This window comes from Acomys minous, assembly GCF_964271855.1.
Source record: "Acomys minous genome assembly, chromosome: 3".
NCBI lineage: Eukaryota > Metazoa > Chordata > Mammalia > Rodentia > Muridae > Acomys > Acomys minous.
Window position 1 is genome coordinate 19,744,226 of NC_140485.1, and position 21,010 is coordinate 19,765,235.

At 47.2% G+C, this 21,010-nt stretch overlaps 1 protein-coding gene across 1 annotated transcript in view; it reads left to right on the forward strand.

The window, feature by feature from the left end:
* CKAP2L (cytoskeleton associated protein 2 like) overlaps positions 1–9,863 on the forward strand; it is a 28,534-nt gene extending 18,671 nt beyond the window's left edge. The window contains exons 6-10 of the mRNA XM_084774588.1: positions 2,858–3,013; positions 4,511–4,571; positions 6,817–7,003; positions 8,507–9,357; positions 9,421–9,863. Coding sequence (XP_084630714.1) covers positions 2,858–3,013; positions 4,511–4,571; positions 6,817–7,003; positions 8,507–8,732 — 630 coding nt within the window. The 3' untranslated portion in view covers positions 8,733–9,357; positions 9,421–9,863. The remainder of the gene's footprint in view (positions 1–2,857; positions 3,014–4,510; positions 4,572–6,816; positions 7,004–8,506; positions 9,358–9,420) is intronic.
* Positions 9,864–21,010: the final 11,147 nt, after the last annotated feature.

Sequence of the window (21,010 nt, forward strand, 5' to 3'; positions counted from 1 at the left end):
CCTCCCTCTCCCTCTCTCTCCCTCTCCCTCTCTCTCCCTCCCTCTCCCTCCCTCTCCCTCCCTCTCCCTCCCTCTCCCTCTCTCTCCCTCTCCCTCCCTCTCCCTCCCTCTCCCTCCCTCTCCCTCCCTCTCCCTCCCTCTCCCTCCCTCTCCCTCCCTCTCCCTCTCCCTCTCCCTCCCTCCCTCTCCCTCCCTCTCCCTCTCTCTCCCTCTCCCTCCCTCTCCCTCCCTCTCTCTCCCTCCCTCTCCCTCCCTCTCTCTCTCTCTCCTAACCCCGCCTATCTCCTTTGCCCTGCCCAGGTGGGAAGGCTTTGTATAGACAGTAAGCACTAATTTGCATGAAAATACATCAGACCACCCCCCCAACACTCCTTAGTTAGCGACTGCTCGAAGGTGTAACTGGTGCTTGGCTTTGTAATTCCACTTATAGGATGCTCCTGTGTCCGTCTTCTTTCCATTTCTGTGTTTACTATCTTGTCCATGTTTCATAAAGAAAATTATAAATTGATAAAGCAAAATAACACAGTAGATAAGAATTCAAACATGTTTGCTAACGACATGCAGACGCTCTGAGTTCTTATCCTTGGAAAAGCACCATTATCTTGCCCTCGTGCTGTATTCGTAGTTTGGGGAGAATTTCTAACTACAAGTTATTTTCTCTAAAATTTTGAAGCTCCTGCATTTTTTCCTTGTGTCTGGAATTTTTTATTTATTGAGTCAGGGCTATCTGAGTCCTTATAAGTAATCCCTTAATTCTCCTTCTCTAGAGGCTTTGTTTGGTTGGTTGTTGGTTGTTGGTTGGTTGGTTGGTTGTTGGTTGGTTGGTTGGTTGTTGGTTGGTTGGTTGGTTGTTGGTTGGCTTTGGTTTTTCAAGACAGGGTTTCTCTGTGCAGCCTTGACTGTCCCAGAACTCGCTCTGTAGACCAGGCTGGCCTCGAACTCACAGAGATCCACCCATCTCTGCCTCCCAGTGCTGGGATTAAAAGTGTGCACCAAGCCCTAGTCTTAAATTATATTTGTAGGTTGTATTTTTATCCTTGGTTTTCTAAATACACATATATGCACACATATATGTATATACTAGTTAACTCTACTATACATACATATATACTAGTTAACTCTAAATATACATACATGCATACATGTATACTAGTTAACTCTAAATATACATACATGTATACTAGTTAACTCTAAATATACATACATGTATACTAGTTAATTCTAAATATACATACATGCATACATGTATACTAGTTAACTCTAAATATACATACATGCATACATATATACTAGTTAACTCTCCAAGACTCTTCAGTGTAAACAATTGTTAATCTGTCCAGTCCTTAAACTTTTTTCTTGTATGGTTCATTTGAGTGTGTGTTGAACTTTGTTCTCAACCTTCAAGAAATTCTTTTATATGGATGTTGAAATTAGTGAGCAGTAGGTGTGACCTTGGCAACTGTGAATTTGCATCTTGCACTGTTGGTTGTTTTGTGTTTCACGGGCTCTGGGAGAGAATTCCTCATAACTGCCTGGCTCATTCCGTTCTATGGCAGTGAAGTTCCCTTCCCACTCTGCTGATACTGTCTCCTCCACCCTCACTTTTTGTGCTGGTGTTCTTTCTTCTTTGTTAAATTGTTGGGTTTTGTTTGTTTGTTTTAAAGATTTGTTTGTTTATAGTGTTTTGCTTGTACATACACCAGCAGGCCAGAAGAGGGCACCAGATCTCATTACAGATGGTTGTGAGCCACCATGTGGTTGCTGGGAATTGAACTCAGGACCTTTGGAAGATCAGGCAGTGCTCTTAACCGCTGAGCCATCTCTCCAGCCCCTCTTTGTTGAGTTATAGGTTCCTTTTATATCATGTTCCTTTCCTTGATTATTGGTGGTTCCCAGTTGGGAGTGTACAGTTGTGCCTCCACGACTCCAGAGGCGCTTCTGAGTATAGCCGAGCCTGGACTTGTGCCAGAAGCCATTTCCAAGTCTCTTTGTGTGAAACGCCCTCTCTTTTCTGTCTCCCTGCATGAGCCCCCAGTTTACCTGCACACACATATACCCTGCCCTTTGCATACATCTGCTCTTCTTGGTGCATGCAGTGGTTAGTCACGTGGAAAGTGGCCTTAACTCACTGTTCACACTACTATGAATACGTGGTATTTTGAGTCTTTTTAATATGTAAGTATTTATTACACTGGGTCTTGATTCTGTTTGGGTCTTTCATCCCATAAAACTATTGAACATATTCTTTACCTTATGCTGTGGTAATGGTTTTCTGTCTGTTTTGTCTTGTGTAACTATTAAAATGTAAAGGTTAGGGCTGGAGAGATGGCTCAGAGATTAAGAGCACTGGCTGCTCTTCCAGAGGTCCTGAGTTCAAGTCCCAGCAACCACATGGTGCCTCACAACCACCTATCATAGATCTGGTGCCCTCTTCTGGCCTGCTGCCACACGTGCGGGCAGAATGCTCTATAAATAATAAATGAATAAATCACTTTTAAATTTAAAGGTTAATGTTAAAAATTATTGAAATGTATAATTAAAATGGGAATATGTATATGTTTATAATGTATTTACTATACCTCAGAAAAACTGAAATTTTAACTTTAGAAAAATTAATGGTTATACCTTCAAAAATACAAGCATTAACGTTGAAGTGGTAGAGCCGGGAATAGTAGCCCACACCTTTAATCCCAGCACACAGGGAGGCAGAAGCAAGTAGATCTCCGTGAGTTTGAGGCCAGCCTGGTCTACAAAACGAGTCCAGGACAGCCAGGGCTACATAGTGAAATCCTGTCTTGAGAAAAACAAAACAAAATAGTGAAATGGTAAAAATTATATCTGGTATTTATTTTTGCAGGGTGTACTTCCTAATGAAATATTTACCATATTGTCCAGCATTCCTAAGGCTGAAAAGTTTGCCAAATTCTGGGTGTGCAAAGCAAAGTTACTGGCCAGTAAAGGCACCTTTGATGCTGTTGGACTGTACGAAGAGGCCATTAAAAATGGAGCAGCAGTGAGTATCTGTCTGGGATGGTTGACTTAAAATTCTCTTTCATGTGTTATCTTTGTTGTTTGCTATAAGATGGTTCAATAATGCACTGTTAAGCTTCCATTCATAGGGGTAAAAGAGAGTAAGAGGGTAAATATGGTCAAGGTGTATTGTGTGCACATGTGACAGGGTCGCAATTAATACATACTAGCAGCCGGATGCGGTGGCACATGCCTGTAATCCCAGCCCCAGCACTTAGGGAGGCAGATGCGGGCAAATCTCTGAGTTCTAGGCCAGCCTGGTCTACACTTACTTTACTTCATAAGGCAATCACAGAATCTGAAGTAGAATGTATTCTTGGTTATTTTTTGTTTTTGGGGGGGGGGGTTGTTTGCTTGTTTGTTTGTTTTTCAAGACAAACTATGTAACCTTGGCTGTCCTAGAACTCGCTCTATGGACCAGGCTGACCTGGAACTCATAGAGATTCACCTGCCTCTGTATCCCAAGTGCTGAGATTAAAGGCGTGGCCACCACCACTCAGCTATAGAATATATTCTCTATCAATGCATCAGTTGAATTACTTCTTAGAAAGTAAAGTTACATCTGTACAGGTAGAATTTTGGGTTTGGGGTTTTGTTTTTGTTTTTGTGTTTTTGCCAAGTACTCATGTCTCGCCTAACACTAATTGTAGAAATACACAGTCTGGGAAGTGATGACAGCAAGTTAAATATAGCATCACGATTCAGTAGTCAGAAATAACTTAGTGCATTCAGTTCAGTCATCATTAACCCACCCATACAGTTAGTTTTATATCTTTGAGCCAGAATCTTTATGTAGGAATACATCTTTAACGATATAAGTTAATAGGAAAAGAGAATTTGATATACAAAATTTTTGGTTTTGTTTTCTTTTTTGTTTTTTTGTTTTGTTTTGTTTTGTTTTTTCAAGACAGGGTTTCTCTGTGTATCCCTGGCTGTCCTGGAACTCTCTTTGTAGACCAGGCTAGCCTCAAACTCACAGAGATTCCCCCTTCCTCTGCTTCCCAAGTTCTGGAAATTAAAGGCGTACGCCACCACACCCTGCTTTACAGAAATTTATTGTAAGACACTTTGAACACATCTCTTCAAAGAAATTGGGTATGCCAGTGTTTCTTTGATGTGGTTTTTAGGTTTTCTTTTCTTTTCTCTCTCTCTCTTTTTTTTTTTTCAAGACAGGGTTTCTCTGTGTAGCCCTGGCTGTCCTGGAATTGACTCTGTAGACCAGGCCTGCCTTGAACTCAGAGAGATCCACCTGCCTCTGCCTCCCAAATGTTGGGATTAAAAGTGTACACCACCACTACCTGGCCAGTTTTTTCCTCATGAATCTTTAAAACTGAATCAGCTCAAGTGTGTTTATCATTGAATATGGGATTTAAAAAGAACACATTTTTATTGTAGAAAGTTTATTAGAAGCTAAGTAAAAGTCCTTAGCTCAGTGTTTTCATTAATGCTTTAACACCAGTTATTTATGTTGTTGCTCCAGCCAATACAAGAAGTGTGGGAGGTTCTGAACGCTCTGCAAGACCCAAGCAGAAGCCCAGAAGGTACGGTGCACTCTGCATTTGAGCCCTCGCATGCTCTCGAGATATGCAAGTAAAACTCACTGTGGAACATGTAGGCGGCCTAAGGGAAGAGTCCCGCGAGACACCTCCCGTCTCTTGGTCTCCATGGCCTGGCCTTTGTGCTGTGGCCATCCACTGCCTTACTTCCGAAATTACATGTTTGCCCAATGCTGAGCTAAGGTTCGTGTGTTCAGCAGCCTGGACCATGTGTCCTGCTTTCCTGGAGTCCTCATGGAAAACGAAAGGAAGAGACACTGTGGTTTAAGTGATGTGTTTAATCATCGTTCAGTTAGGGTTTTGTTATGAAGAGGCACCATGGCCACAGCAACCCTTATAAAGGAAAACATCTCATCAAGGCTGGCTTACAGTTTCAGAGGTTTAGTCCTTTATCGCCATGGTGGGAAACATGGCAGTACTCGGCAGACACTGTGCTAGAGAGGGAGCTGAGAGTTCTGCATCTTGACCTGAAGCCAGCAGAAGGAGACTGTCCCACTGGGTGTGACAGGCATATATGACCTCAAAGCCCACCTCCACAGTGACATACTTCCTCCCAATAGTGCCACTCCCGATGGCCAAATACTCAAGCACGTGCGTCTATGGGGACCATACCTATTCAACCACCACAATAAGTTACCATGTTATCTCAATTCATGTTCTTTCATGGGTCTCTCCCCTTACTTAGCTGTCACTGTCACTATTGGGAACCTTTAAAGAATGTGTCTATGGGAGTAATCATGCCAAACTCAATGGCATATAATAAATGTTCGTGTGAGTAGAGAGGGAAAATGTGCTATATCTTTACAAGATAAAATAGGCTACTATTACCCTAGATGTCAAATATTTTTCCTTTAAGGATAGATTTAAGGTGGCCACAGTGCCTCATCCTGCAATCCTGGCTGAGGATTCCTCAAATTCAAGGCCAGCCTAGGCTATAAAGTAAGACTTTAGGGGGTGGCAGGTGGTTTGGTTTAGTTTGGTTTTTTTGAGACAAGGCTTCTCTGTGTAGCCTCGACTGTCCTGGACTCACTTTGTAGACCAGGCTGGCCTTGAACTCACAGAGATTCACCTTCGTCTGCCATCTTCGTCTGCCTCCTGAGTGCTAGGACTAAAGGTGTACGCCACCATGCCTGGCTGCCAAAGTAAGACCTTTTGAAAAAGGGGGATGAGGGAGAGAAGGAGAAGAGGAGATTTAACTAAGGACCATGAAATCTGATAGAAAACCAGCTGAGTAGCTAGTACCTTGGGGAACAGAGTAGAATGTTCTAAGGTAGGCTGAGAGAGCGAGCCTGAACCTCAGAGACTCACCACGTAGATGTGTAGCATAAAGGGGAAGTGGAAGTCACGCCTCTGTGTTTGTTGGCTCCATTGACCTCTCTGAGTGTCTCAGCCTCAAGACCCACTGGCTGCCCACCTCCGTCAGGTTTACTTGATGTTTTGTTATTGAGCTGTCATAAAAGTGTTACTGTGACTTTTTTTATTTTATTTTATTTTATTTTTTGGTTTTTTGAGACAGAGTTTCTCTGTGTAGCCTTGGCTGTCCTGGATTCCCTTTGTAGACCAGGCTGGCCTCGAACTCACAAAGATCCGCCTGCCTCTGCCTCCCGAGTGCTGGGATTAAAGACGTGTGCCACCACCGCCCAGCTTACTGTGACATATTTAATTCACAAACTAACGTAATACTCAGGTAGTCACCTCTGGGACATGAGGGGATTAAGAGATTGAGTCAATTAATTCTAATAATGTCAAGAAAATTGGTCCACAGTATGGTAAGAGGGTAGATGGTGAGTGACTAGTTTCAGAGAGTTCTCATGAGAGTGAATAAGAGCTCAGAATGTAATGTGGTCCGTGCTATAAGGGATCAAGGATCCATCTTCAATTGACCAAAATGCCTGGAGGGTGTCTGGAGGCTGCCTTGTGGAATGGCCAGGGTTACAGGGCATTGCAGTGGAACTTATAGGAACGGGCACTAGGAGGAATTAGAAGGCAGTGACAGGATATGGTCAATATACATTTTATAAATATAGAAACATTTCAAAGCATAAAAAATTACTATTTTTTAAAATACAGCTAGGGAAATGCCAGTTGGAGTCCTAGCTCTTTATTTACTATTGGGAGTCCATGAGGGTCACTGGGAAGTCACTGTATGAACTGCCTTCTTGTTTTATTGAATTTTAGTTTAATTGTAAATTGCTTACCTCTTACTTCCCTTCCTGGCCTGTGTGAGCAGCAGCCACCCCTGACTCATTAGCTGCTGAAACTAATACCGCATCCGTGGAAGAGTTGACCAAGAAGGAGGCGTCTGGGCAGCCATGCCCTTCTCTAAAGGAAAAGGAGCAGGTTACAGCAGCACCGCACATGCCCGCGGCAGAGTGGGATAATGCTGGCATCAAACTACAGGTCGCCCCAGTCCCTAGGTAAGCAAACTCCAGGCAGCTGTGCACATGGACCTAACTCCAGTGCAGTTCTCAGGGTTTGTTTGTTTGTTTGTTTGTTTGTTTGTTTGTTTGCGCACGTGTCCGGAGAAGCAGTAGTTTTTAGATACCGCTGCTTCACACCCAGGGCCCCACAGCGTGGTGGAAGGAGTAGGTCAGTGATCAGTCTCAAGCTCTCATGAGGCTGAGAAAGGTCAGGATCGGTGCTGAAAGGAGCTCCGGGATGCATCCTCAGTTGGCAAAGATGCCCAGATCCCTGGCTTCAGGAAGGGGCTAAGGGTAAGTGCAGGGTAGAACCTGCCAGGCAAGCTGGGGTCTTCTTTTCTGCACACGCACCCTCCTTCCTCCCACGCTAAGAAGACATGGCCGCACTGACGGCAGGGCTGCAGTCAGCAGTGTTAGTGCATCCACACCCCTCCTGCATCCAGCCCCCGCCCTCCGTGCTCCTCTGTCCCGCCAGCCTGACACAGAAAAGAGTTTGTTGGGGGTTGGTCTGGTGCTTCTCTGTATTGAAATGCTAAAACTGGCCCCCAAAATCTGGTTACAGTCCAGATGAGTGCATTCCAGCTGAGCAATGTTGTTTTTAAAAAAAAAGTGTGTGTGTGTATATATATATATGTGCTAATGCAGCCACTGGTTTTGTGAATGTAAGGTCAGTCGTTCATAGATAGGCCCTGAATGCATTGGCATGTTTGCAGGGAAGCTGCACAGTTGTTCTGGTTTCAATACATGGTTTGGTCCAGCATCTTAACAGATTTTGAGTAATTTACAGTCAACATGAAAAGGAATCTTGGAAGTCGTTAGTGCAGTCAAGCTTGGTGTGAAGCCCAGTTTCCTCAACCTGTAAATGTTTATGAAATGAACAAATAGCAACTGTAAAGCAGTTAACATCACATAAAAACCATTTCCACCCTGCGTTCATGGCATCCTACTGCTAACACCATCCAGGACTTCCTGAGCATCGGGGGAAAGCCATGTAGGTTGAGAACTCCTGTGAGGCTCACACTGAAAAGCCAGTTATGCTTTATTATTGTGGCCCCCGCGCTACCGAGGTACCGAGTCGAGGGCGAGGGACTGCGGATTTAACTCACACACACATACACACACACACAATAACAGCGGGTCCTTAGTGCTAAGAGAGCAGCAGCCGCGGCAGCAGGTTACTCCCTTTCAGAGTTCCAAAGAGCCTTCTTATAGGCAGCCAAACAGGAATCCTCCTCCCAGGTGAAAGCCCTCAAGAGGTGATTGCACGCAGGAGGAAAAGTCTCGAGGAAGGGAGGGGCGCGTTCTCAGAGCAGTAAACATGACTAGCTAACCAAGATAAATACAGACATGGAAGCTGCTAGAAACAGGACATGAAACAGCAAGACAGGCAGGCAGCCCAGTTGGGCCTGGTTCCTACATATTATGAAGTAAGAAACAAAATAAAGGCAGGCCGTGTTTGCAGCTGTGAAGCTCTTGAGCACACCCTTTGGTCTCTTTCAGAATATGCGGTGTGCCGGAAATACAGAGCATGAAGCTCATCACCCCCGTGAGACGCTCCGCCCGGATAGAGCGAGCTGTGGCCCGCTACCCAGAGATGCTGCAGGACCATGACCTTGTCGTGACCTCTCTTAACGACCTGCTGGAAGTGGAGAAAACGGAGTGCTTTGTCTTCCGTGAAAATGAGGCTTTGCCTGTGACACTGGGTTTTGAAATCCTTGAATCATGATCTTTTGATGTTTGGGGTTTGTTTTGGTTTTTGTTTGGTTTTTTGTTTGTTTGGGGGTTTTGTTTAGTTGTTTGTTTGTCTTTGGTTTTTTTGAGACTGAGTTTCTCTGTGTAACAGCTCTAGCTGTCCTGGCACTCGCTCTGTAGACCAAGCTGGCCTCAAACTCACAGAGATCCACCTGCCTCTGCCTCCCAAGTGCTGGGATTAAAAACACACACCACCACCACCTGGCTTGTTTTAATATTTTTAATGAGGTTTCTTGCAAGAGATAAATGCTCTCATCAAGATGCCCTGAAGTAAATGTACACTGAGACACCATGATGCAGATGACAGACTCTTGGGTCTGAGGATCGTAAATCCCCATGAGAACATTTTTGCTTCATGTGTTTAGTTATATACTTTGTAATAGTTTTACAGCACACATAAGTTTCAGAATATCAAATATTAGTTTCTCTCAAATGTAGAATAAAAAAAAAATGCTGATCCGCTATAACCCTACTGTAGTTACTTTTCATACCCGAAGGTGGATGCTGTGGTATGACTGACGTTCCCTTTCAGCACCCACGTTACCCTGAGAGCAGGTTCCTAGAGTGGGGAGAGCTGAGCTCTGAAGGCAGCTCACCAGGCTGCACGTGGGTCAGGCTGCGCACATTACAGAGAGGTTTAGGCCAGCCACATAGCTCACCAGGCTGCACGTGGGTCAGGCTGCGCACATTACAGAGATGGTTAGGCCAGCCACGCCTCACTCAGCTCCCAGGTGATATTCGTGGAGACATTTGCCTTCCATCGCAGTGACTCTTGCCCTCTCTGGGTGGGTTTCCTCCCGTGAAGTCCAGTCCAGAGCTGCAGTGGCCAGCCAGGTTTTATTATGTACAATCCTCCTTCTGCACTTATTCAGGGATGCTGGCTGCATCCACTCATTCCTCGGCCGGGGGATTCTGACCTGAAGAGGCAAGTGACCCCAGAGACTGTGGCAGGGGCTTTTCCTTCTCCTCGGGAAACTGCTTAGAAAGGAATCCAGTTGTTTTGTAAATATAATATATAGAAAAGCTTAGTGAGCACATTTGAAATTTCAGCGTTGTTACTATTATTACTGAGTAATATCTAAAATAAAAGCATCAAGAAGTTGTTCATTCCTGCTTGTTTCACTTCAATGTCGGGTGATGGCTTTAGCAAGAGATGTAAGGGTTTCTTTGGGGAGACACTGATGGACACCCCAAGAGCCTGGTGGGGCATATTCGTAGCCCTGATAAAGGCTCTAACTATGAGCCTCGTGAGGAACTGATTTTTTATTTTTTTATTTTATTTATTTATTTATTTATTTATTTTTGCTGTGAGGGGAGCAGATCCAGCTCTAAAGACCAGGCTTGTAACACTGAGATTCATAAAACTGACCTAGGAAGCCTTCGTGCCAGAGACCTAGCCCTGGTGAGGAATAGATGTCATCCCGCCAGCATGCAGGAGTGCATGCAGTCAGCTCAGGGGGTCGCTTAGTGACCACAAGACTTGGAGAAGCATTCGGATCAGCAGGCTAGAGTCCACAGCCAAGGCCTCCAGCAAGGAAGGAACTTGTTTCACAGCTTCAGCCCTCACAGTCCCCCAGGGTGGGGCCTGCAGTGGCACCCTCAGCTCGAATGGCTCACTTGCCTGTGCCCTCTACTCCCCGAGCCTGAGAATCATTTGATTCAGCACCATCTTCACCGTTTGCTTCCAGAGCAGTTCTGCCTTCACCAGTTCATTGCAGGATGTCTGGTGGTCCCTCCCTGACACCGACACAATGTGGGCCAAACTGTTAGAGAGTCTGATAATGCCTCACCTCAGAACTAAGTGGAGGGTTTCAAAGCCCAGGCTAAACAGCCTTCTGGTCATGAAAACAATTGAGGCTGCTCTGGCTGCAGAAAACCACCTTACTTCTAAGGCACTTGCTACCTATTTCTTTCATTATTGTTGGGGTTTGTTTTGTTTTTCAAGACAGGGGTTCTCTGTGTAGCCCTGGCTGTCCTGGACTTGCTTTTTAGACCAGACTAGCCTCAAACTCACAGAGATCCACCTGCCTCTGCCTGCCCTGGTGCTGGGATTACACTGTACCCACTTAGCTATTTCTTAAAGCTCTCATTTGCTCAATGGATGTTTCCTTAAAGAGGAGGAAGACAGGAGGCAAGCCTACAGGGAACTGTAATAGAAATGTGAGCCTTTGGGTGGATGCAGCTGATAGGGTTTAGTTTGGGGGTGGCTTTTTAGAGGGAATTACTATAAAGTATCTCGAGAGTTAAGGAAGACTGTGTGTGTCATCTATCACCGTACAGAATATGACTGAGCTAGAAGATGGCGGGGCGGGGTTGGTGGTGCTTACCAGCCCTTGATGCCAAGGAACTCTGCCTAACCTTCCACATACTAGAAAAGACTGAACATCTTCTCAGAAAAGCTCCGTCATCTTAGAGTCGCCTTTACCACCACCACTCTAAATGGTTTAAGAGGAATGGACTCTACCAGGGGTGTCCGTGTGACTCACGCCTGAACAATAGGATCCCAGCATCGCCAGGGCCAGGACCACTGACTGGAGCGGGGGGGGGGGGGGGGGGGGGTAGGGGGTGGGGGTGGGGCGCGGTAATGCCTCAGTCAGAACCTAAGATATGTTTCCCACTCGTTTGGGAAGAGACATCCTGATGGAGTATAAGTGCGGTCTAAAGTCTGAGGTTAGGCATCTTATCTGCTGTAGACTAAACCTGGGAAATAGTTCCAACACAAAATAAAAGATGTTACATTACATCAGTACACAGATATGGCTAATGCTATGTGTGGAGCTGGCCCGAACCTGGCTTTCAATTTAATGAGCTAATAAAGTTCCCTTTTCCTTAAGTTTATTTTGTTAGGTCTCATCAGTTGCTAATGAAAAAATCCTGAACACATACATATATACATATGTATATACATGTATACACATATATGTACACAACTTTGTCACTGGACAGAAACCTGATTCAGTGCTTGCTCCCACACATCCACTCACTATATCTCTCACTAACTGTGACACAAATAGGAAAACAACAGCTGGATAATGTGAAGGTTTGAATAAGAAAGGCCTAGGTTGAAGAGATGGCTCAGGGGTTAAGAGCACTGACTGCTTTTCCCCAAGGACCCAGGTTCAATTCCCAGCCACATGGTGGCTCCCAATCATCTATAACTCCAGTTCCAGGGGATCCAATGCCCTTTGCTGGATCTGTGGGTATATACAGTCAAAACACCCATACCCATAAGGGTAAATAAATCTTTTTTTTTAAAGGAGTGCTCAGATATTTGAATGTTTGTTCCAGAGTTGATGGAACTGTTTGGGAAGGATTAGGAGGTGTGGCCTTGTTAGAAGAGGTGTGTCCCTGGGGGTGGGCTTTCAGGCTTCAAAGCCAATGCCATCCTCATTTAGTCTCTCTGCCTCATGTGAGCTCTCAGCGACTGCTTCCAGCCTCCTGCCTGCCTGCTGCCATGTCCCCCACCGTGATGATCATGGGCTCACCCTCTGAAACTGTCAGCCATTATTAGATGTCGTCTTCTGTAAGTTGCCTTGGTCAGGGTGTTTGTCACAGCGATAGAAAAGTGACTAAGACAGCCAGACAGGGACAAGGTGGGCTCCATCTCCAAGCCCTCTGGCTCCATGTCCAGAGCTTTTGACACCTAGCTAACACGGAGGAGTGAGAGAGGGTGGCAGTGGGGAAACAGTAACCCCCGAGAAAGTCTGAACTGCTCCCAGTTTAGCAAGCGAGAGCCACCTGGGCTGAGAGGACATCTCAGTGTGAACACACTTGCTGCATAAATATAAGAGCCTGCTTCCAGATCCCCAACACCTACACAAAGGATGTGCACAGTTGTAAGTGCACCTGTAACTAACCCCAGAGCTGCGTGGAGCAGGGACAGCAGGATCTTAGTCTGGGACTTGCTGGCTGCCAAGGAGACAGCCTAAAAGGCAGAGAGTGGCAATGTAGGACACCCAGGGTCCTCTGCATATGTATAACACACACTCACATGCACGCACACACACGTGCACACACACACACACACACACACACACACACACACACACACACACCCCAACCAAACAAAAAGAGGATAAGAGTAGAAACAGGGGCACTGATGGAGAAATTGCTATCATTTCTTCTGTGAGCACAGCGACTAGGCCACTCACTTACCCAAAGAGGTTTCTGCTCTCTTTTACTTCCTGCTGCTGGAGGAAATGAGATGTTGAATATCTCTAAAGTATAGATAAATGAGATACATTTTAAAATAAAGCCTGCACTGTATGAGCTAAAGTACGGGCTCAGCTGCTGGGACTGGTCCTCCTGAATGGATGCAGGGCTCTCACGTCAGCAGGCCCAGTGAAGGTGTGGGTTACTCAGCGCCGGATCCATTCTGGGACTCTGCCATCCCTACCTGGGAGCCTGATGGAAATGGCCAAAGTCAGGTGACAGCCAGCTCTAGGCATGGGAAGGAGAAAGCGATCACATGATCCTACTCATCGTCAAGGAAAGCGTGGGAAGGTCTATTAGATCTGTGTATGTATGAGCCAGGTACAGTGGCTCACACCTGTAATCCCAGCACTCAGGGAGCCGGAGGCAGGCGGATCTCTGTGAGTTCGAGAGCAGCCTGGTCTACAAAGTGAGTTCAGGATAGCCAAGGCTACACAGAGAGACCTTGCCTCCAAAAACAAAATCCTCAAAAAGGACACACACACACACACACACACACACGCATGTGAGAGGTGACTGCCAGTGTCTGCCACATGGCTAATGTCATGCATCTCTAAAGGATAGATAAATGAGATACATTTTAAAAATAAAGCCTGTACCCTATGAGCAGCCCTCAAGTCAAGGGCTGTCCTACTCTATCTTGCCCCAGACAAGTTCCTGATAGCAGAGCCCTAAGTCAAAGCTCCACAGCCTGTTCCCACTTCCTCTTCCTTACTTCATTTCCTGCACTCCATCCCCTGCAGTTCTCCAGGGTAACACCCGAGTAATAATTCCTCGATCAATACAGGATTGCTGCAGACACCATGAAGATGGGGAGCCAAAATGGCCTGGCCCCAAGGATCTGAGCGAGGACATAATCAGAGTCACAAATACATGTTTATGTCCCCAAAAGTGCTGTCTGTGGTCAGGAGCTGGTCTAGCAGCAGGTCCTAAAACCTGAAGCAGGGACGGGAATAACTAAGGAGAAGAGCCAGGGGTGCTTCCGGCGTGGGAAAAGGGTACAAAGGTCCTTTGGCCACCTCTCCTCTCTTTTCCTCCTCTTCTTCCTGTTCCTCTCCCCTTCCCCTTCCCTCCCTGAGCACCTTGGGTGTTTTGATGGTTTATCCCTCTGCCTCTACCCAGAAAAGAAACCCTGTTGAGGTTTTGTAATGTTTTCTTTATAATTTTATATATTCCAGGATCTTTCCAGAGAGAGAAGTGTGGGCCTTAAGGGATTAAAAAAAATCTAACTGAAGAAATACCTCTAGCCCCTCAGGATTGAATTCGTGCAAAGACACAACGCCAGTAGCATGTAGCCTGTGCCTGAAAAGCCAGGCTCTGGGTTCCAGAAAGTGCTTCATGGAGGCCTTCACAGCGCCACACCGGGGTGTTTCTGAAATACACAGGAGGTGGCTGAAGTGAACTGCCTGAGTGCCTGGCCTGTGCCCTCGGCCACCCTCATTCTAAATGCTCGTACTTCCGCCCCAGAGAGTGAAGCTGGGGAAGAGCATTATCAGGCCTGTCCCTTCAAGGGCTCACTTTGTCATCTCCAATAGGCAGGGCCAGTCTGAGGCGCCACCGGAGGACAGCCATCTCCACAAAGACAAAAAATGAACAGTATAAAGGAGCTAAAGTCAGGACTCAGGATGCCAGGTCTCCTATCAAAATAATCCAGGCATAGGGATGACTTCTGCTGTGTTCCGATGCATGTGTGAATCTTCTGTCACAGTGACCCAGGATGACAGGACAGTGAATGAGACAGCTCACTGCAGCCTAATGAGATAATCCAGCAGGGCAAGTTCTAGAAATTTTGGAATAGTCAAAGTTCACAGAAATACTATTTTTAAAAGGCATATTTAGAAATACAATTATATGTGAGCATGATGCAACCCTGGAAGAGCATGTTAAAATATTTCCACTTCCCTTTGTTGCACACATGTTCAAAAGGCTCAATGGCCATCAAGGATGCTTTCTAAGGTAATAGCAGCACTATCCCTTCCCCTCCTCAAAGAACTCTCGGGCTCCAAATTCTTTCATTGAGAGTTTTCAATATGGCCAGATGTGGTAATCTCAGCACTCAGGAGGCAGAGATAATTTCGTTGAATTCAAAGCCAGCCTGATCTACAGGGCAAGTTCCAGAATAGCCAAATGCCACATAGAGAAACTCTGTCTCAAAACAAACAAACAAAAAACCAAGCAATAAGAGTTTTTCATGCTTTTGCCTTTTCCTTTTCATACATTTCCAGTTATCTAAAAAATATCTCAGCTGGGCGCAGTGGCGCACGCCTTTAATCCCAGTACTCTGAAAGGCAGAGGCAGGTAGATCTCTGTGAGTTTGAAGCCAGCCTGGTCTACAAAGCAAGTCCAGGATGGCCAAGGCACACAGAGAAATCCTGCCTCAAAACAACCAATAAATAAATAAATATCTCAAGCAGGTTATAAGCTTTGCTACCAGCCCATGTCCAGGACAGAGTCACCAGCGAAAAGATGTGCAAAGCACAGGTTGGAGATGCTGACCGCCCTAGGTGTCCCTGAGCAGGACAGCTTTACAGTTTCTTTCCCTTCCTGTTTTACCAGCAGGGGGCCTTCAGCACCCAGCACATACATTGCATCTGCTCACTCTGCACACAGCACACACACTGCATCTGCTCACACCCAGTAGAAGAGGACCTGACAGGGGACTTTTAGTAAGCAAGCCTCAATGGTATCAGGGTGGAAATGAGGTCCCTCGTGACAGCAGGAGCAGCCTTGCTGAGACATCAAAGGATCGCATCCTTCTTGGTGTCTAAAGGCTCCCTCAGGAAAGCGCATGCCCCGCCCTCTCATCCACACCAGAGTAGGTGAGTTTGGATGATGGGCCAAACAACAGTTTTCTGGAAAAATTGATTACAGGGCACCAGCAGTTAGCTGTTGATCAGAACTTGTGGCCCTGAGAAACCTAATATCCCTAATTTTGAAAGCAAAATCCAAAGACAAGCCTGAATTGAAATTCATTTTTTAAAAAATTATTCTCATAATTTAAAAAAATCAATATAATTCTCTAATCAAAATCAAATGGGGAAATTAAAAATGAAAGCAATTTGTAATCGTATACTTCCACATAACTACAATTTACCGCACTTGAAAACAAAAGGTCTCTGTGAATTTCCCAATGCCTCTGTGTTGGCCACTACTATTCTACCCCATAGTAGCCACAAGCCACAAAAGTTTCCAAGATCTGCTGCAGAAAGCAAAGGCCACAAGACCCCCGTCACGGGCTTTCTGACTACAGGAGAGGAAGCAGGAGGCAGGGTCCAGGCTAGCCTCTTCTTACTCCACAACCAACTCCTGAGGCATCTGTTGGGATGAACATGGGTGGAGATGAACCCCCAAGGCCTCTGTCATATGCACAGTCCACGCCCCCATCCATAGTGCTAGGTTCTTGCCCACATATTCTACAGAAGGAGCCCACAGAGTGTACAGAGCAAGAAAGGTTCTGGCAGCTTCATTTCCTCAAAGTCCCCAGGCCATTTCTTTCGATGTTTACCCTTGTCACTTGGACCTGTCTTTCCCTCCCCTGCCTTGTGTCTACTTAGCAGCACAGGCGGTTGTGCCTGGGACTCCCAGCCTTGCCAAGAACTCTCTCCAACAGCCCGTTGAAGAGAAGCAACCCAGTGGAGGCGACACGGCATCTCCTTGCAGCCCTGGGTTGAAACCCCACACTAGCTATGTAACCGAAAATGACTTTGATTCTCTGAGCTATCACTTCAGTGATGGTGGCGGTGGTGGTGAAACTTAGATGGACTGCATTAAACAGAACCTGTGAGAAGCTCCTCCACGCTGCCTGAGACAGAGAACACTCAGTACTCTGTCTCCTCTTGGACATCTGGGACATGTGAGAAAGGCAGAAAAAGAGGGGTCTGGGAAACCCCCAAACCTATTCTAGAGTCCAGATCCTTAACCCAGATTCCTATCTTACAGAGTAAAATAGGGAGGTTCATTGGGTGTACCAGCCAAGCCAGCTCCAGGAAGCCACCTACAGCTTGTCCCCGCATGGCCCCTTGCCTGTGTGATCACAGCTATCCTTACTTCCCTGAGCTTAACCTAGGAGCATTCACTGTCTTTCCAGAATCATCTCCTGCTTGAATCCCAGAAGCCTAGGCAAGCTTGCCAAGGCCTGCAAGCCTTCCCTCACTGCAGGGAAGGAGTGTGACAGCAGGAGCTCACACTAAAGCAGGGGTGAGGCTGGACATGAGGAAGGATGTCAGCAGCAGCAGCAGCAGCAGCAACAGCAGCAGCAGCAACAGCAGCAGCAGCAGCAACAGCAGCAGCAGCTTCTCTGTACAAACCTAACTCCTGATTCTTGTTCTGTTTGTTGTTGTTGTTGTTGTTGTTGATTTGTTTTTTTTGTTTGTTTTGGGGTTTATTTGTTTTTTGTTTTTGGGTTTTTGGTTTGGTTTGGTTTTGGTTTTTCCAGACACGGTTTCTCTGTGTAACCTTGGCTGTCCTGGACTCACTTTGTAGACCAGGCTGGCCTCGAACCCAAAGAGATCTGCCTGCCTCTGCCTCCCAAGTGCTCAGATTAAAGGCATGGGCCACCACACCTGGCCTCTTCTGCTTATTTTTAAGAGCTGTGAGCAATCATCTGAAGGATTGTGACCCCCTCAGTGTCTAGAAGTCGGTTAATGGGCATAAAGTCCTTGCAGAGTCCTGAAGGGGTAGGAACCAGTGAGTCCATCTTCTGTGGAGAGTCAGAGCCGCTCACTCGGGGAGATGTACGGAGACTCGCCAGCTCAGGGACTGCCCAAAATATCGAGCCGCGTGGGAAGTGAGGAAGTTGGGCCCGTGGGGTGGTACAGAGGTCCTCGTAGTGCACCGGCTGGCTGGGGAAGAGCTTCTGAAGGTAGCCACAGTGGAAGGCTGCCCATGATGCTGTAACATAGGTCCAACTCCCCAGCTGCCCTCTGGCCAGAGGGAAACAGGATGAATCCAGATGCCTGCCCACCTCCTCCTGCACCACCTCTGTCTGGCACTGAGCACATACCCAGAGGGTTACCCCTTGATGGGGACAAGCCAGCCAATCCTACCTGTATCCAAACTGTCTGGGGACTGAGCCTCATGCCCACCTGCAGGAAAGGAGCTGCCTCTTTTAAAATCACAGGTTGCACACAGGTAATCTGGGTATTTGGGGTTGGTTGACTGCTTGGTTGGTTGGTTGGTTCATTGGTTGACTTGTTTCTTTGTGTGTTTGTTTCGAGACAGGATGCAAATTGTGGTGTGGCCCAGGCTAGCTTAGAACTTGCAAGTCTCCTGCCTCAGCACTCCAAGTGATAGGATTCCAGTGCTCATCCTATATGGTTTTTATTTTCAGTGCTAGGCTAGCACACAGGGTCTCATGCACACTAGACCAGCACGCTGTGTGGAGTTTTAGAGACAGGATATCGCTCCACGATACCCAGGCTCTGCTCCTGCCTGGCTCAAAATAGTGATCAGCCATGTCTGAGCACAACAGGGGGACTAGGCAAGGCCCACATCTGCGGCCCTACAGATGCTGCCCTGGAGGGTCCCCGACTCTCCTCCCAATCCTATGTTCAGACTATGGAGAGCTGGCTCCAACCGGTTTTCATGTCTCTAGACCTCAGCCTCCTCATATGTAAAAACATGAGACCCTGCCCACCTACCTGACCAAACTCAGATGGCTAGTCAGATTCTAGTCACCATAAGCTTTATAAGGCTCTACCAAGGTCCTTCGTAACTGGATCAGCTGAGCCGAAGACTGTCAGGCTGTCCTATAACCCTCCGACACGAATGGTCTGTAGCAATATCCCAGCTTCACTGCTCAAATGTGCCACGGGCAAATTTTTTTCTTCTCCCCCCACCCCCAAACACCCATCAGGCCACTGACTCAGAATCCCACCTTCTCAGCCTCCTTCTCCCGTGACCCCAGACATCCATCACAGATAGCTAAGTCAGCCACATGAGGAGGCTCAGTCCAGCAGCCTGGCATGCCTGGGGAGTGCTCACTAGAGCATGCTGTCATTTAGAATAATAACCAGCAGATGGCGCTGTAGGACAAGGTCAGAAGGCACTTGGGCAAAGCTGAGGCAACCCAAGCAGTTGGTTGTGAATGGAGACAAATCAGATCTAGAGACTGGGAAGGCTCACCTCCCTTTCTGGTCTACCGCTCCTCACTCACCACACAGCACTTACCTGCATCTCCTTCTTGGTGGAGTTGACGGCCTTCCATGTTCCTGCTCCAAAAAAAGCACCCTGATCCAGGAGAGGAGTGTAACCTTCCTCGGCACCTGCACGCAACCGCCGCGTGGGGAGGGGACACTGCACAAGACGGGTGGGAGCCGGAGCAGAGAGGACGGGGAGGTGAGGCGGATACCCAAGGGCTGTGTGTGCACCGGTGTGAGAGGACAGGCCCCTTAGTCTGTGCCTAGTGGCTTAGGAGGAAGGGCTTAAGGGTGGCACAGAGTGAGCATGACCTTTTAGGGAGTCCAGTGGGGTCACCGGGAAAGTCTGATCCAAAACCCTAGTCCCCTTGGTGTCTGTGTGACGTCAGCCCAATCTTACTGCCAGGGCCCCAGCCCTCATCCCCCCCCCCCCACCACCACCCTCAGGAAAGTCAGCAGATCTGCCAGGTGAGTGTGTAGCCCCCGAGTTGCTCTGGCTACAGGGACCGGAGGCAGCAAGGGTGAGTAACAGCCTGGAGTTACCCTCTGTCCCTGACTGCTTTTGTCCATCAGCACCGCCCCCCAACCAGAGGGTTCTGGTTCCCTACCCACACAGCCTCTATCCATCACCCCCTTAGGTCAGAGAAGACTAAGCGCAGAGCACAGGCTGTGTGTGACAGGTGACAGTCAGGTGGCCAGCCTTCCAAAAGTCACAAGACGATGACTCAAATCCAACAGCGCTAACAGCACACCTGAAATCGTTTGAGCTCCAAAGCATGCAAGCCCTGAACTCTCATGGCTGAGGAAGTGTGACTTTCACACACCAAATCCTCAGAGCAGGTGGGAAAAGGGGAGAGAAAGCCCACTCTGGGAATCACTCGGGGACCTCAAGTCAGAAAATGAGGACTTTAGTCCCAGTTTGACTCCTGTCACCTGTGCGATTTTGGACAAACGCCTTTTCATATATAACTTACTTATTTCTTAATTTTATGCACATTGGTGTTTTGCCTGCATGTATGTCCATGTAAGGGGGTCAAATCTGGGAGTGGCAGACAGTTGCGAGCTGCCATGTGGGTGCTGGGAATTGAACCCAGGTCCTCTGGAAGAACAATCAGTGCTCTTAACCACTAAGCCATCTCTTTAGGCCTGATCAAACTTCTTAACCTTTCTAGGTCTCTGCCTCATTGTGTAGAAAAATAGATCTCCTTCCATAAATTTCACGGTAGATGACACTTCCCTCCAGAAGACAGAAAAAGAGCCCCTCCTGGCTCACCTTCACTTCCACCCAGACACTCAGCTCCCAGGACCACACAGGAACTCCCAGGACAGCAAAGACACCAGCTCTGCCACTTCTTAAATTCGGCAATGGCCCCAAAGATGTAGTCCCCCACTGGCAACACACACACACACACACACTGACACACTCCGAGAAGCTCACCTATCACGTCTAATGCCTCAGCAAAGAAAGATGAATGCTTGCTCACCGTTCGGCCCTGGGGTGTGTTGGTGGTATAGAGGAAGTAGCTGAGGCAGGTACCTCCAGAGTAAACAGCACAAGGCTGGTGGGGGCCTCTGTAGGTAGTCACATGGAGCTTCCCAGAGTCCTGGAGAGGCAGAGGGAGGCCTAGGCCAAGAGAACGATGCCACCATTGCTCGAGAGGGCAGGGTAGGGGTCGGGGTGTCTATATGGCAGGATTACTATGGCAGTGGGGGTGGGGGTGGCTGGACTACTATTGCAACGATGGAGAAAGGACATCATTAGGCCTAAAGCTGTCTCTTGGATCCATGTCTCCAGGGACAGGCAAGTCAGCAGAGCCAGAAACAGCTGAGGGAAAAGTAAAATCTAAGGTCAGGAAGCCTCCCCTCCATGAGACATCAGCAACTGCCATTACAGTGTTGACTT